This window comes from Salvelinus namaycush, chromosome 19, assembly GCF_016432855.1.
Source record: "Salvelinus namaycush isolate Seneca chromosome 19, SaNama_1.0, whole genome shotgun sequence".
Lineage (NCBI taxonomy): Eukaryota > Metazoa > Chordata > Actinopteri > Salmoniformes > Salmonidae > Salvelinus > Salvelinus namaycush.
The window spans coordinates 23,796,521-23,814,764 of NC_052325.1; the positions used below are offsets into that span (position 1 = coordinate 23,796,521).

The 18,244-nt window shown below is 40.6% G+C and overlaps 1 protein-coding gene across 1 annotated transcript in view; it reads left to right on the forward strand.

Moving 5' to 3' along the window:
* The first annotated feature begins 6,629 nt into the window (after window positions 1-6,629).
* LOC120063946 (diacylglycerol kinase beta-like) overlaps window positions 6,630-18,244 on the forward strand; it is a 98,489-nt gene continuing 86,874 nt past the window's right edge. Inside the window, exons 1-7 of the mRNA XM_039014255.1 lie at window positions 6,630-6,705; window positions 8,972-9,021; window positions 11,075-11,149; window positions 11,325-11,444; window positions 11,707-11,824; window positions 16,915-17,003; window positions 18,106-18,222. Of these exons, the coding sequence (XP_038870183.1) occupies window positions 8,974-9,021; window positions 11,075-11,149; window positions 11,325-11,444; window positions 11,707-11,824; window positions 16,915-17,003; window positions 18,106-18,222 (567 nt within the window). The 5' untranslated portion in view covers window positions 6,630-6,705; window positions 8,972-8,973. The remainder of the gene's footprint in view (window positions 6,706-8,971; window positions 9,022-11,074; window positions 11,150-11,324; window positions 11,445-11,706; window positions 11,825-16,914; window positions 17,004-18,105; window positions 18,223-18,244) is intronic.

Consider the following 18,244-nt stretch of genomic DNA (forward strand, 5'->3'; position numbering starts at 1 on the left):
ACCAATCAGGCTTTTATGGTAGAGTGGCCAGACGGAAGCCACTCCTCAGTAAAAGGCACATGACATCCCACTTGGAGTTTGCCAAAAAGGCACCTTAAGGACTCTCAGACCATGAGAAACAAGATTCTCTGGTCTGATGAAACCTAGATTACACTTGGACCTGAATGCCAAGTGTCACGTCTGGAGGAAACCTGGCACCATTCCTACAGTGAAACATGGTGGTGGCAGCATCAAGCTGTGGGGATGTTTTTCAGTGGCAGGGACTGGGAGACTAGTCAGGATCGAGGGAAAGATGAATGGAGCAAAGTACAGAGATCCTTGATGAAAACCTGCTCCAGAGTGATCAGGACCACAGACTTAGGCGAAGGTTCACCTTCCAACAGGACAACGACCCTAAGCACACAGCCAAGACAATGCAGGAGTGGCTTCGGGACAAGTCTCTGAATGTCCTTGAGGGGCCCAGCCAGAGCCCGGACTTAAACCCGATCGAACATCTCAGGAGAGACCTGAAAATAACTGTGCATTGACGCTCCCCATCCAACCTGACAGCGCTTGAGAGGATCTGCAGAGTAGAATGGGAGAAACTCCCCAAATACAAGTGTGTCAAGCTTGTAGCGTCATATCCAAGAAGACTCGAGGCTGTAATCGCTGCCAAAGGTGCTTCAACAAAGTACAGAATAAAAGGTCTGAATACTTATGTGAATGTAATATTTCCGTTTTTAATTTTGTATCAATTTGAAAAATTGTATAAAAACCTGTTTTTGCTTCGTCATGATGGGGTATTGCTGAGGAAAACAAAATATTTAATCGATTTCAGAATAAGGCTTTCACGTAACAAAATGTGGAAAAAGTCAAGGGATCTGAGTACTTTCAGCCAAGTAAAGGCCCCCCCTGCAAAACCTTCCCCCAACCCGGACGACACTGGGCCAATTGTGCACCGTCCTATGGGACTCCCGGCCACGGTCGGTTGTGGCACAACCCGGGTCTGTAGTAACGCATCTAGCACTGCGATATAGTGTCTTAGAGTGCTGCACCACCGGGGAGGCCTCCCTATTCTGTTTTGTCTTTCCTGAATTCCTCTTTTCTCCCGCCTCTCTGTCTTCTAGGAATGAATGGAAAGAGCATCCTGACAGCCATGGGTCGACCCACGCCGGAGCCTTCCACTATGATGGCCTCATGTTCAGGTGCCATATCCACCTCTCCCTGCTCCTCCCGTTGCTCCTCACAGCGCTCTGGGACGGGGGCCCACGCGCCTGGGGTGTCCTACCGCTCACCTGCCTGCACCCAGGTCAAACCCTCCACATGCAGCAGTAGTAACACCCTGACCCCCACCCCGGCCAAGTCCCCAGCCTCCCCTCGCCTCTCCCCAGGTAAACACCTTGTTCAGGTGCTGTAGGAACTTATACTGTTTTACTGGAAAAGTTGTGACGCTGGCTGTGTTAGACTGCTGTATTAGACTGCCGTATTAGACCGCCGTACTAGATCACCGTATTAGACTATGGATTCCAATGATATCAATGTTACTGCACTGTCATGCCTGGGACATTACTAATTTCACAGCAAATAACTCCCTCTACAAATTCTACTGATTTTCACTCACAGTAATGAATTTTAGCAGTTTGATAAAGTGTGGCTATAATGTCTGAGCTGTGGCCATTGGTGTCTGTTAGTTCAATACTTTGTAAAGCAAGCAAATTTTTTAATTTTTAATTTCATTTAACCTTTATTTAACCTCTTATGGCTGAGATTGGCTAAGATCCTGTTAACGGGATCGATTTGACAACAGCCAGTGAAAGTGCAGAGCGCCAAATTCAAACAACAGAAATCTCATAATTAAAATTCCTCAAACATACATGTATTTCATACCATTTTAAAGATAAACTTGTTGTTAATCCCACCACAGTGTCCGATTTCAAAAAGGCTTTATGACGAAAGCACACCAAACGATTATGTTAGGTCAGTACCTAGTCACGGAAAAACACAGCCATTTTTCCAGCCAAAGAGAGGAATCACAAAAAGCAGAAATAGAGATAAAATGAATCACTAACCTTTGATGATCTTCATCAGATGACACTCATAGTACTTCATGTTACACAATACATGTATGTTTTGTTCGATAAAGTTCATATTTATATCTAAAAATCTCAGTTTACATTGGCGCGTTACGTTCAGTAATGTTTTGCTTCCAAAACATCCGGTGATTTTGCAGAGAGCCACATCAATTTACAGAAATACTCATCATAAATGTTGATGAAAATACAAGTGTTATGCATGGAACTTTAGATAAACTTTTCCTTAATAAAACCGCTGTGTAAGATTTCAAAAAAGCTTTACCGAAAAAGCACACCATGCAATAATCTGAGTACAGCGCTCAGAGACCAAAACAAGCCATACAGATACCCGCCATGTTGTGGAGTCAACAGAAGTCAGAAAGAGCATTATAAATATTCACTTACCTTTGATGATCTTCATCAGAATGCACTCCCAGGAATCCCAGTTCCACAATAAATGTTTGTTTTGTTCACTAAAGTCCATCATTTATGTCCAAATACCTCCTTTTTGTTTGCGTGTTGAGTTCACAAATCCAAACTCACGACGCGCGGGCAAGTCCAGACGAAGGTTCAGACGAAAAGTTCAAAAAGTTATATTACAGTTCGTAGAAACATGTCAAACGATGTATAGAATCAATCTTTAGGATGTTTTTAACATAAATCTTCAATAATGTTCCAACCAGAGAATTCCTTTGTCTTTAGAATTGCAATGGAACGCAGGTCGCTCTCACGTGAGCGTGCATGATCAGCTCATGCCACTCTGGCAGACTCAATCAGCTCTCCTTCCCCCCTCCTTCACAGTAGCATCAAACAAGGTTCTAAAGACTATTGACATCTAGTGGAAACCTTAGGAAGTGCAATATGACCCCATAGACACTGTATATTCGATAGGCAATGACTTGAAAAATTTGATTTCCCACTTCCTGGTTGGATTTTTTCTCAGGTTTTTGCCTGCCATATGAGTTATGTTATACTCACAGACATCATTCAGTTTTAGAAACTTCAGAGTGTTTTCTATCCAAATCTACTAATAATATGCATATATTAGCAACTGGGCCTAAGTATCAGGCAGTTTACTCTGGGCACCTTATTCATCCAAGCTACTCAATACTGCACCCAGCCATAAGAAGTTTTAACTAGGCAAGTCAGTTAAGAACTACTTCTTATTTACAATGACGGCCTACACCAGCCAAACCTGGACGACGCTGGGCCAATTGTGCGCCGCACTATGGGACACTCAATCACCGCCAGTTGTGATATTTAGGGCATGTGTACTGATAGCTACATCAGCTTTACCAGATTCACACAGATATGAGATTAATTTAATTTGTTTTACATGTGGCTATCACATCATATCAACATATCAATATCAACATATTAATATCAATATCACCATATCAATATCACCATATCAATATCACCACATCCATATCAATTTCACCATATCAATATCACCTTATCAATATCACCATATTAATATCAATATCACCATATCAACATCACCATATCAATATCACCATATCAATATCACAATATTAATATCACCATATCAATATTACCATATTAATATCACCTTATCAAGATCGCCATATCAACATCAACATCACCATATCAACATCACCTTATCAATATCACCATATCAATATCACCACATCAATATCAATATCACCATATTAATATCACCATATCAATATCACCATATTAATATCAATATCACCATATCAATATCGCCATATCAACATCACCATATCAATAGCACCATATCAACATCGCCATATCAATATCACAATATTAATATCGCCATATCAATATCACAATATTAATATCACCATATCAATATCACCATATCAATATCACCATATCAATATCACCATATTAATATAACAATATCAACATAACCATATCAATATCACCATATCAACATCACCATATCAACATCACCACATCCATATCAATTTCACCATATCAATATCACCACATGCATATCAATATCACCATATCAATATCACCTTATCAATATCACCATATTAATATCAATATCACCATATCAACATCGATATCACCATATCAATATCACAATATTAATATCACCATATCAATATTACCATATTAATATCACCATATCAATATCACCATATCAATATCACCACATCAATATCACAATATTAATATCACCATATCAATATCACCATATTAATATCAATATCACCATATCAACATCACCATATCAACATCACCATATCAATATCACAATATTAATATCACCTTATCAATATCACCACATCAATATCACAATATTATTATCAATATCACCATATCAATCTCACAATATTAATATCACCATATCAATATTACCATATTAATATCACCTTATCAATATCACCATATTAATATCAATATCACCATATCAACATCAATATCACCATATCAATATCACCATATCAACATCACCATATCAACATCACCATATACATATCACAATATTAATATCACCATATCAATATTACCATATTAATATCACCATATCAATATCACCATATCAATATCACCACATCAATATCAACATCACCATATAAATATCACAATATTAATATCACCATATCAATATTACCATATTAATATCACCATATCAATATCACCATATCAATATCACCACATCAATATCAATATCACAATATTAATATCACCATATCAATATCACCACATCAATATCAATATCACAATATTAATATCACCATATCAACATCACCATATCAACATCACCATATCAATATTTCCATATTAATATCACCTTATCAATATCACCATATCAATATCACAATATTAATATCACCACATCAATATCAACATCACCATATCAATATTACCATATCAATATCACAATATCAATATCACCATATCAATATCACCGCATCAATATCAATATCACAATATTAATATCACCATATCAATATCACCATATTAATATCAATATCACCATATCAATCTCACAATATTAATATCACCATATTAATATCACCTTATCAATATCACCATATCAATATCACCATGTCAATATCAATATCCCATTCTAATATCACCATATGAATATCACCATACCAATATTACCATATTAATATCACCTTATCAATATCACCATATCAATATCACCACATAAATATCAATATCACCACATCAATATCTTTATATCACCTTATCAACATATTAATATCAATATCACCATATCAACATCACCATACCAATATCACCATGTTCATATCACCATATCAATATCACCATGTCATCATCACAATATTAATATCAATATCACCATATCAATATCACCATATCAATATCACCATATCAATATCGCCTTATCAATATCACCATATCAATATCACCATGTCAAAATCACAATATTAATATCAATATCACCATATCAGTATCCCCATTTCAATATCACCATGTCAACATCACAATATTAATATCAATATCGCCTTATCAATATCACCATGTCAACATCACAATATTAATATCAATATCGCCTTATCAATATCACCATGTCAATATCACCATGTCAACATCACAATATTAATATCAATATCACCATATCAATATCACCATATCAATATCACCATGTCAACATCACAATATTAATATCAATATCGCCTTATCAATATCACCATGTCAATATCACCATGTCAACATCACCATATCAATATCACCATATCAATATCACCATATCAATATCACCATATCAATATCACCATATCAATATCACCATGTCAACATCACAATATTAATATCAATATCGCCTTATCAATATCACCATGTCAATATCACCATGTCAACATCACCATATCAATATCACCATATCAATATCACCATATCAATATCACCATATCAATATCGCCATGTCAACATCACCATATCAACATCACCATATCAATATCACCATATCAATATCACCATATCAATATCACGATATCAATATCGCCTTATCAATATCACCATATCAATATCACCATGTCAACATCACAATATTAATATCAATATCACCATATCAATATCGCCTTATCAATATCACCATATCAATATCACCATGTCAACATCACAATATTAATATCAATATCACCATATCAATATCACCATATCAATATCACCATGTCAACATCACAATATTAATATCAATATCGCCTTATCAATATCACCATATCAATATCACCATGTCAACATCACAATATTAATATCAATATCACCATATCAATATCACCATGTCAACATCACCATATCAATATCACCATATCAATATCACCGTATCAATAGCACCATATTAATATCACCATGTCAATATCAATATCCCATTCTAATATCACCATATGAATATCACCATACCAATATAACCATATTAATATCAATATCACCATATCAATATCACCATATCCATATCACATCACAATTTGCCATGTTGCTTAGTAATGCTTGTGGTCATTGCTGTATGACATCACCGTCTCTCATGGATACGCCATGTTCCATTCCTCTCCAACAGAGAGAATCAGAGGGGAGAAGAAGAGGAGCCCGTCCCCATTACCTTCCCCCCAGGTGGTTTTTCTGAAGGACATTGTGTGTTACCTGTCCCTACTGGAGAGGGGCACACCAGAGGACAAGCTGGAGTGTGAGTTACAGCGTCTAATTACTAGTGTGTAAACAACCAAGGTATTTGAGAGAGGTCAGTCATGTAGAGTAGTCAAAAGGTGTCACCTAAACTTCTCAGAAAGACATCCTCCCACAATCTGAGTGGATAAGTCAATTCATTAATTCAGGTAGGAAGTAATTTTTCCAGCTCAGTCACCAAATACAGGCGGGCTTTCACACACACGCACACACACACACATACACACACACCAGTGCCATTTCAGATGAGGGAGGACAATTTTTATTTTTTATGAGCATGGCCTTATTTCTATTACAGTATATTGGATGACTGTCATTCATATTACATTCACCCAGGTAAATGTAACAGCGATAGGTTTAGGCTACTACATGATATTATAATTTCCCCTATACCCATCATGAGGTTGCTACAACCTTGCCTTTGAATGAAAGCTAACAACGTAGGTGCGCACAGGTCGAGAGACAAATTTGATATGACAGACCGTGACACATGGACAGAGTGACATTCAATACCACCTTGCACACTCTTGCCTGCATCTAGCTGATCTAGGGTGTAATCATTAGTCCAACAGTTGCAAACGAGAGTTTCTATTGGACAAATTCAGGTACGTTTATCCCCGTTTTGTTTAAGAAACGTTCTTCAACAGAATCGGCGGAATGAATACATCCTTGATCACGCGTAAACACAGTTCACAGTTTCATAGCAGCCACGTTGTATTCCTTCTCGCATCTATGTTATGCGCTCTCCTCCTTTCACCTCTTTCCTTCGCTTGTGGACTTCACAACACATCAGCTGTATGTGACCAGGCGAAAAAACCTTTCCAAGCCAAGCCACTACACACAGCCTACATCGTTGTCACCATATTAGCTAAAGTAACGTCATGGTCAGCATAGCAAATAGAACAAACGCATTTGTAAACCCAGCTACATCCAGTAACGTTACAGTGTATAGTCAGGAAAGCAGTTACACTGGAGGGCCCCGGTGGCAGTACATTTGAAAAACCAAAAGCTTACCTTGACTTGGAAGAGTTCCAGTGTTGTGTGGGATAGTCATAGCCAGCTAACTAACCTAACATCCCTCTGTTTGAGCAGGGTGTTTCAGTGGGCTAAACTAGCTATCTGCATTTGCTAGCTAAGTGAAACTGAAAGTACAAACAAACGACAATCTCTATGTCTCTCTTGCTTCTCCTTCATTTAGGAAGAAATTAATTGGTTTAGCTATTTTCTTTCTCTCTTTGAGTCAACTACTCACCACATTTTATGCACTGCAGTGCTAGCTAGCTGTAGTTTATGCTTTCAGTACTAGATTCATTCTCTGATCCTTTGATTGGGTGGACAACATGTCAGTTCATGCTGCAAGAGCTCTGATAGACTGGAGGATGTCCTCCGGAAGATGTGATAATTACGGTGTAAGTCTATGGAAGGGGGTGAGAACCATGAGCCTCCTAGGTTTTGTATTGAAGTCAATGTACTCAGAGGAGGACGGAAGCTAGTTGTCCTCCGGCTACATCATGGTGCTACCTTACAGAGTGCTGTTGAGACTACTGCAGACTTTCTTTGCAAAATAGTGTTTTCATCAACTATTTGGTGATGTGATTATATTTAGTATAGTTTTATCTAAAAATGATAACTTTTTTAATGTTTTTAACATTTAATTTTTTATGAAATTCACTGAGGAGGATTTTCCTCCCCTTGCTCCTCTGAGGAGCTTCCACTGACATACACAAACACATACACACACACACACACACACACAGGTTGTGAGCAGTGAGTCAGGAGTTAGGCTCCCCTTGGGATTAACTCAGCCTCAGTACCTGTCCTCGTTAGCCCATGGACATCCTAAACCCTGGTGTTTCCAATAGACTTCTTTAGCGTTGGGAGCTATATCCGCACACTCTGACACAGCTAATCTCTGCTAACTGCTTCCGACATCCCAATAAAACAGGAGTACGTGTCACGCTCAATTACATCCCCTGCTCCAACACAGGAGTGGTGTTGCGTCACGCTCTAATACTTCCCCTGCTCCAACACAGGAGTGGTGTTGTGCCACGCTCTAATACTTCCCCTGCTCCAACACAGGAGTGGTGTTGTGTCACGCTCAAATACTTTCCCTGCTCCAACACAGGAGTGGTGCTGAGTCACACTCTAATACTTCCCCTGCTCTACAGAGGGGTGGTCTGACTGGGAATTCAAGTGGTGCTGACAGACAGGGACTTCAAGACATTACAGCTGAATCATGGGGTCCCTTTTTTCTCGTTCCCCTCCAGTCATGTTCCGGCTGTACGACACAGATGGCAACGGAGTACTGGACAGCTCGGTTAGTGGCCCTCTCTTCTCTTCTCCTCTCTTCTTTTCCCTACTCTTCTCTCCTTTCGTCTGTTCTGTTCTCTCTTCTGCTCTTCTGTTTTAATCTACTCTTTTCTTTCCTTTCTTCTGTTCTCTCCTCTTCTCTTCTCTCCTTTCTTCTGTTCTGTTCTCTCCCCTCTCCTCCCATCTCCTTTCTTCCCTTCTCCTCCCCTCCCATCTCCTCTCCTTTCCTCTTCTCTCCTTTCTTCTGTTCTGGTCTCTCCTTTCCTTTCCTCTTCTCTTCTCTCCTTTCTTCTGTTCTGGTCTCTCCTTTCCTTTCCTCTTCTCTTCTCTCCTTTCTTCTGTTCTGGTCTCTCCTTTCCTTTCCTCTTCTCTTCTCTCCTTTCTTCTGTTCTGGTCTCTGGTTTCCTCTTCTCTTCTCTTCTCTCCTTTCTTCTGTTCTGGTCTCTGCTTTCCTCTTCTCCTCTCCTCTCCTCACAGCTCCTCTCTTCCCCTCTCATGCAGTGCTCAGTGCAATTAGAACAACCCTGTTACAATACATCCTTATTTCCTCTGAACTGCACTGCTTCATTCTTAGATCCTTCAACAGTATACCGAGTCGATATGCAGGGGTATGAGGTAATTGAAGTAGAAATGTACATTCACTACCGGTACAAAGTTTTAGAACACCTTCTCATTCAAGGGTTTTTCTTTATTTTGACTATTTTCTACATTGTTGAATAATAGTGAAGACATCAACACTATGAAATAACACATATGGAATTATGTAGTAACTGAAAAAGTGTTAAATATTTTATATTTGAGATTCTTAGGATGATATCAGAGGATACTGTCATCATAGGATGATGTGGATGATATCAGAGGATACTGTCATCATAGGATGATGTGGATGATATCAGAGGATACTGTCATCATAGAATGATGTGGATGATATCAGAGGATACTGTCATCATAGGATGATGTGGATGATATCAGAGGATACTGTCATCATAGAATGATGTGGATGTGGATGATATCAGAGGATACTGTCATCATAGAATGATGTGGATGATATCAGAGGATACTGTCATCATAGAATGATGTGGATGATATCAGAGGATACTGTCATCATAGGATGATGTGGATGTGGATGATATCAGAGGATACTGTCATCATAGGATGATGTGGATGATATCAGAGGATACTGTCATCATAGAATGATGTGGATGATATCAGAGGATACTGTCATCATAGAATGATGTGGATGATATCAGAGGATACTGTCATCATAGAATGATGTGGATGATATCAGAGGATACTGTCATCATAGGATGATGTGGATGTGGATGATATCAGAGGATACTGTCATCATAGGATGATGTGGATGTGGATGATATCAGAGGATACTGTCATCATAGGATGATGTGGATGTGGATGATATCAGAGGATACTGTCATCATAGAATAATGTGGATGATATCAGAGGATACTGTCATCATAGGATGATGTGGATGTGGATGATATCAGAGGATACTGTCATCATAGGATGATGTGGATGTGGATGATATCAGAGGATACTGTCATCATAGAATGATGTGGATGATATCAGAGGATACTGTCATCATAGGAGGATGTGGATGTGGATGATATCAGAGGATACTGTCATCATAGGATGATGTGGATGATATCAGAGGATACTGTCATCATAGAATGATGTGGATGATATCAGAGGATACTGTCATCATAGAATGATGTGGATGATATCAGAGGATACTGTCATCATAGAATGATGTGGATGATATCAGAGGATACTGTCATCATATAATGATGTGGATGATATCAGAGGATACTGTGGTCTGACTGACTTAATTTGTTTTCAAGGACACTCCCTATGATCTTCTTGGGCATGCCAAAATGTGGAGGATTTTTTTATTTTCTAAACGGAGAACATATGTGATCGTCTCTGTCAGTCTCTTGGTAGTAATGTCTGTGGATGTGTGGATGCGTTCATTTGTTATCAAGAAGGCAGCCACAGTGATGTTGTTGTTGTTGTGGTATAATGTTTATCTCGCTTGCTGGGTGTAGGAACTGGACCGCATCATCAATCAGATGGTCCACGTGGCAGAGTACCTGGAATGGGACTCTGCAGAGCTGCGACCGGTAAGGATGCACACAGCCTTGTGTGTCTTGTTTCCCCTGTTCCCAATGTATTGTGGCGACCTGAAAAGGCTAGCTTAACGACAGTGACAAGGAAATGTTGGATCATTACAGTATTATAATTTGACAAGAATTTACTGGACTCACCCTCTGTCCTCCCCCTCTCCCTGTGTTCTAGATCCTGAAGGAGATGATGGAAGAGATAGACTATGACCGGGACGGAACAGTCACTCTGGAGGAGTGGATCAGAGGAGGCCTCACCACCATCCCTCTGCTGGTCCTGCTGGGCATGGAGACGGTGAGGGAGGGTGCATGTGTGTGTGTGTGTGATATTATTTGATAACGGATGCCGTGTAGCAGACACTTTTATCCAAAGTGCATACATTTTAGTAAGTGTATATGATCCCTGTGGGAAGAGAGATAAAGTATGTGTCTGCGTGCGTTTGGAGTGTCAGTTCCACAAAATCAATTCAGAAAGATTGATATCTCTCTCTCTCTCTCTCTCTCTCTCTCTCTCTCTCTCTCTCTCTCTCTCTCTCTCTCTCTTTCTCTCCCTGTAGAATGTTCAGGAAGATGGTCAGCATGTGTGGAAACTGAAGCACTTCAACAAGCCAGCCTACTGTAACTACTGCCACACCATGCTGCTGGGAGTTCGCAAGCAGGGCCTCTGCTGCTCCAGTGAGTGTGTGTTAGTTCTACTGTCTCTTTGTCTCATTAAAGAGATACTTCAAGATTTTGGCAGAGTCAGATGAACTCGTGGGTACCATTTTTATGTCTCTGCATCCAGTATGAAGGAAGTTAGGTCAGGTAGTTTCAGGAGCCAATGCTAACTTGTGTTAACGCAATGACTGGAAGTCTATGGTATCTGCAGATACCAGGGTGCGAATTATGGGAGAGCAGGAGGGGCTCAGCTCCCCTGAATGAGACATTAGCTCCCCTAAATGCAACAAAAGTCAAACTTTGAGGGGGTCTCTAAATAATACTAACTTAATTATTCACCTATTTGTTAAAAATGCAGTGGTAAATCTGTTTTACAATGGTAAATATGAAAATAAATGCTTGAAAGGAACACCCCAACCTCTCTGTCATGGTTTAAACCATTTATTTATATGTGATTGCACAAATCGTCTCCCTGTTCACTGTGCTGTCCACTCAGTAGTGCTAAATTTAGCCACAACTGAGCTCCTTTAAATACATTTACATTGTACTAGTTCATTTTCACCATTTGTTTGCCATGTGCCCTTGATAAAAATAGCCTTTACCACAGTTTTGGCCCCAGTCAGGTTCTCTGGCAGGTTCACTGCCCCGCAGTGTTGGTTCTAGCTTGTATGGCTCCCTGGGCGAACCCGCAATTTAGCCCCCCCCACCAGACAATATGTCTGTGAAACTGTATTTTCTTAGTATTATGAATTAATTGTGTTTTTTTAGGTAGCATTTCGTAGTGTGACTGATTTTACTAAATGCATTAGTACTTATTATTATTATTATTAGTAGTACTTATTAGTACTGCATTAGTACAAAGTTAGAGGTCCGCTATTTGATAGATTCCCCCACTCCCCCTACCTCGGGCTTCCAGTGGGGAGACCTGAGGTCAACCTACCCCCGCCCCACTCCGCATCTCGTACTGAGTGGTTAGACCTTCCCAGGCAGTAGCCTGCCTAGCTCACAAACTAGAATCAGGGCTCCCACTCCGACAAGGTTAATTGACCCACAGTCCCACACGGTGACATGATATCATTGACGTAATGTGCAAATGAGCGATAGAAAACCGATTGCGCAAATGTCACCATTCCAAAATTTTTGGTGCGGGAGCCCCGTGCCGCCCCCGAAAAGATGCTGCCCTGGGCGGCTGCCCATGTCGCCTATACCTAAATCTGCCACTGGGCTGGGGGCATAATAACTAAACGCTGCCTCTCCATGCCTCTTGGTCCTAGGCTTTGGGATAGTAAAAAGGCCAGTGCCAGAGGACCTGAGGGACCTACTGGGTACATAACTAAAAAGCATGTCTGACATGTATTGTGGTGCACAATTGTGGATTGAGATAAAAACCAATAGAAGAATCTTAAAACTTATTCTAAAGCTCACAGGCAGCCAGTGCAGAGATCTTAAAACCGGTGTAATGTGTGCTCTCCGTCTGGTCTTGCTCAGTACCCACGCTGCAGCATTCTGTATGTTTTGCAGTTGACCAATGGCTTTCTTGCGTAGACCAAACAGGAGAGCATTACAGTAGTCAAGCCTGCTTGTAATTAAAGCATGGATGAGTCTCTCTGTATCAGCCTGAGAGAGAAACGGCCACACCTTGGCAATGTTTCGCAGGTGGTAAAAATATATTTTGGTCACATTCCTATTATGTGATTTGAAATTTAGCTCAGAATCTAAAATAACACCTAGTTTTTTTTACCTGGTGTTTTATCTTTATTGCCTGTGAATTAAAATGTGCGGCTAGATTCTCTCTCTGTGCTTTGGCTCCAACAATAAGTACCTCGGTCTTGTCTTAATTTAGCTGGAAGAAGTTGTGAGCCATCCATGTATTTAAATCACTAATACAGTCTAATAATTTATCCGTGGAGCAATAATCCTCTGGTGACACAGAAATGTAAAGTTGTGTATCGTCTGCATAGCAGTGAAAATCAATGCTGTGCCTTCTGATAACGCTGCCAAGGGGTAACATATATAAACTGAACAATACCGGACCCAAAATCGAACCTTGTGGAACGTCACATGTGATGTGTATTTTCTCTGAGTTATGTTCACCAAGTGTGACAAAAAATTCTCAACTGGTCCAAAACCAATTTAGAACTAGACCGGAGAGGCCAACCAACCTCTCCAGTCTGTCCAGAAGGACATCATGGTTGACAGTGTCGAATGCAGCACTTAAAAATCTAAGGCTGTCTCTGGGCACGAAAACCAAATTGGATTTTTTACAGTTAAGAAAACTATTTCTCCAGAATTCTGCTTCAGAATGGAAGGTTGGACATTGGTTGATAGTCGCTAAGAGCAGAAGAATCTAGATGACTTTTCTTCAGAACGGGTTTCCCCATAGCAGTTTTTAGTGCAGTGGAGTGCAGGGTGTGATTAACAATAGCTTGCACTTCTTCAGATATGCAATTAAAAACTGTTTTGAAGAATGTGGTGGGGATAGGATCGAGAAAGCAGGGAGAAGGCTTAAGTGGTGATATCACTTTCCTGAGCATGTCTGTGTCAACCAGGGGAAATTAATGAGTAGTGCCTTTGCGTGGTGGGCTAGGGCACATATCATCAAACTTCTCATCATGCTTGACTGATACATTGTAGCCTAGTCTAGTAAATTGACTGCACGTGTTAGGGTGACCATCCCGTTTTTTCAGGTATAGTTTCAGACCTATTGCAGGTGTCTTTACTTTTTAAGATGCAAAAAAATTCAATTTGTCAGCAAGACGCATGAATTAATGTAGGCGTAATCAATGGCAATCCCCTAATGTCATTTGCCATCCTTTTTGGTGTTTTGTAAACAGATGTCCATTCATCATGCTGCTCAAGTGTACATCCACTGCACTATTTTAGTTATTTTGGAGTCGATGAACACGCACTGGTACTAGCGATATGTTTGACAATCAAATAAAAGCTTCATGACTAGTTGTGTTCATGCCAAAATAAATGGTAACTAATTTTTACCCTCTAGTTTCATATTTATTAATAGGCTCACACATTTATTTCCAATAGAGACCCCCTTCGAATGTCACGTGTAATTCGCACTCTGGCAGATAACATAGACTTCCGGTCATTGTTCTAATTGTGCTAGCGCTAGTTAGCAACTACAGTTGAAGTCGGAAGTTTACATACACCTTAGCCAAATACATTTAAACTCAGTTTTTCACAATTCCTGACATTTAATCATAGTCAAAATTCCCTGTCTTCGGTCAGTTAGGATCACCACTTTATTTTAAGAATGTGAAATGTCAGAATAATAGTAGAGAGAATGATTTATTTCAGCTTTTATTTCTTTCATCACATTCCCAGTTGGTCAGAAGTTTACATACACTCAATTAGTATTTGGTAGCATTGTCTTTAAATTGTTTAACTTGGGTCAAACGTTTCGGGTAGCCTTCCACAAGCTTCCCACAATAAGTTGGGTGAATTTTGGCCCATTCCTCCTGACAGAGCTGGTGTAACTGAGTCAGGTTTGTAGGTCTCCTTGCTCGCACACACTTTTTCTTTTCTGCCAACAAATTTTCGATGGGATTGAGGTCAGGGCTTTGTGATGGCCACTCCAATACCTTGACTTTGTTGTCATTAAGCCATTTTGCCACAACTTTGGAAGTATGCTTGGGGTCATTGTTCATTTGGGAGACCCATTTGCGACCAAGCTTGAACTTCCTGACTGATGTCTTGAGATGTTGCTTCAATATATTCACATAATTTCCCCCCTCATGATGCCATCTATTTTGTGAAGTGCACCAGTCCCTCCTGCAGCAAAGCACCCCCACAACATGATGCTGCCACCCCCGTGCTTCATGGTTGGGATGGTGTTCTTTGGCTTGCAAGCCTCCCCCTTTTACCTCCAAACATACCGATGGTCATTATGGCCAAACAGTTCTATTTTTGTTTCATCAGACCAGAGGACATTTCTCCAAAAAGTACGATCTTTGTCCCCATGTGCAGTTGCAAACCGTAGTCTGGCTTTTTTATGGCAGTTTTGGAGCAGTGGCTTCTTCCTTGCTGAGCGGCCTTTCAGGTTATGTCGATATAGGACTCGTTTTACTGTGGATATAGATACTTTTGTACCTGTTTCCTCCAGCATCTTCACAAGGTCCTTTGCTGTTGTTCTGGGATTGATTTGCACTTTTCGCACCAAAGTACCTCAATCTCTAGGAGGCAGAACGCGTCTCCTTCCTGAGCGGTATGACGGCTGCGTGGTCCCATGGTGTTTATACTTGCGTATTATTGTTTGTACAGATGAACGTGGTACCTTCAGGTGTTTGGAAATTGCTCCCAAGGATGAACCAGACTTGTGGAGGTCTACAATTTATTTTCTGAGATCTTGGCTGATTTCTTTTGATTTTCCCATGATGTCAAGCGAAGAGGCACTGAGTTTGAAGGTAGGCCTTGAAATACATCCACAGGTACACCTCCAATTCACTCAAATGATGTCAATTAGCTTCTATCAGAAGCTTCTAAAGCCATGACATAATTTTCTGGAATTTTCCAAGCTGTTTAAAGGCACAGTCAATTTAGTGTATGTAAACTGGAATTGTGATACAGTGAATTATAAGTGAAATAATCTGTATGTAAACAATTGTTGGAAAATTTACTTGTGTCATGCACAAAGTAGATGTCCTAACCGACTTGCCAAAACTATAGTTTGTTAACAAGAAATTTGTGGAGTGGTTGAAAAACGAGTTTTAATGACTCCAACCTAAGTGTATGTAAACTTCCGACTTCAACTGTACCTTCAAAAGGCACTGAGAGACTCCGGGGAAGTAGATAAAGGGCCTCATTGCCAAAATTACCGAAGTATCCCTTTAAGTCCCTCTTTGTGTCCCTGTTTGGCCTTCACAGCTCCATTCTCTGTTTCTCTCTTCCTGCCTTTCAGTTCTTCTCTCTCTCTTTCAACCAGATGTTTATATTCTGTGAATAATAAACATGATTGCATTACTTATTAATGATCTATTATCAAGGATAATGCTATCGCTTGGTCATTTTATTACATGATTCAATGAAAGGGTTGGTGTTGCTACTCATTGTTCATCCACTGGTGAACTGTCTCTCTCTGAACCTCTGTGTTTCAGTATGCAAGTACACAGTCCATGAACGCTGTGTGTCCAAAGACATTTCTGCCTGCATCAGCACCTACGCCAAGTCCCGCAGACACACCAATGTGAGTACACAACTACACACACAAAACACACACAAAAACACACCGGCACACACACACGTTTATTTTATTTTACTATTCTTGTGGGGACCAAACAGTTGAGTCCCATTCAGAATCCTATTTTCACTAAACCCTAACTCCTAACCCTAATTGCAGCCCTAAACCTAACCCCGAAGCCTAAAATAGCCTTTTTCCTTGTGAGGACTGGCGAAATGTCCCCACTTTTTTCCCACTTGTTTTACAACCCTTGTGAGGACCTCTAGTGTCTCAGCAACATCTGACTATTGTTGCTGAGCAACCTGAATCGTCAGGAGCAGAATGGTCATGGGAGCAGGGATTCTCTCTCTCTCTCTCTCTCACACACACACACACACACACACACACACACACACACACACACACACACACACACACACACACACACACACACACACACACACACACACACACACACACACACACACACACAGGCTCATGGGTGCAGAGAGATCATGCAGTGCTACTAATGTTGTTAACTGCGTCTCTATATTTAACCCCTAATTTAATTAGACACCTTCTGGAATGATCTCGCAGACTTGGAGTTGTCCCTCTAAGACCTTCTTTTTCTCTCTCTTCAGCTCCACTTCACTTTTTCAAGTCTGGTTCAATAACAGAAGATGCCTTTTAGATGGTCTCTTATTTTTGTAAATATCTGGCACAAAATATAGCATGTTTAGCACTGGATTAATGTTGTAACTTCCTTTAAATCATGATTGTTGTCTCTCTCTCCCCTCCTGCCTCTCTCTCTCCCTTCCTCCCTCTCTCTCTCCTGTCCTCTCTCTCTCTCTCTCTCTCTCTCTCTCTCTCTCTCTCTCTCTCTCTCTCTCTCTCTCTCTCTCTCTCTCTCTCTCTCTCTCTCTCTCTCTCTCTCTCCCTTCCTCCCTTCCTCCCTTCTTGCTTCTCTCCCTCTCTCCCTACCTGCCTCTCTCCCTTCCTGCCTCTCTCCCTTCCTGCCTCTCTCCCTTCCTGCTTCTCTCCCTTCCTGCCTCTCCCTCTCTTCCTTCCTGCCTCTCTCCCTTCCTGCCTCTCTCCCTTCCTGCCTCTCTCCCTTCCTGCCTCTCTCCAGGCCATGCAGCATGTCTGGATGGAGGGAAACTCTCCCACTAAGTGTGACCGCTGTCACAGAAGTATCAAGTGCTACCAGGGCTTAACGGGCCTACACTGTGTGTGGTGTCAGATCACTGTGAGTAGGTCACACCTCCCTG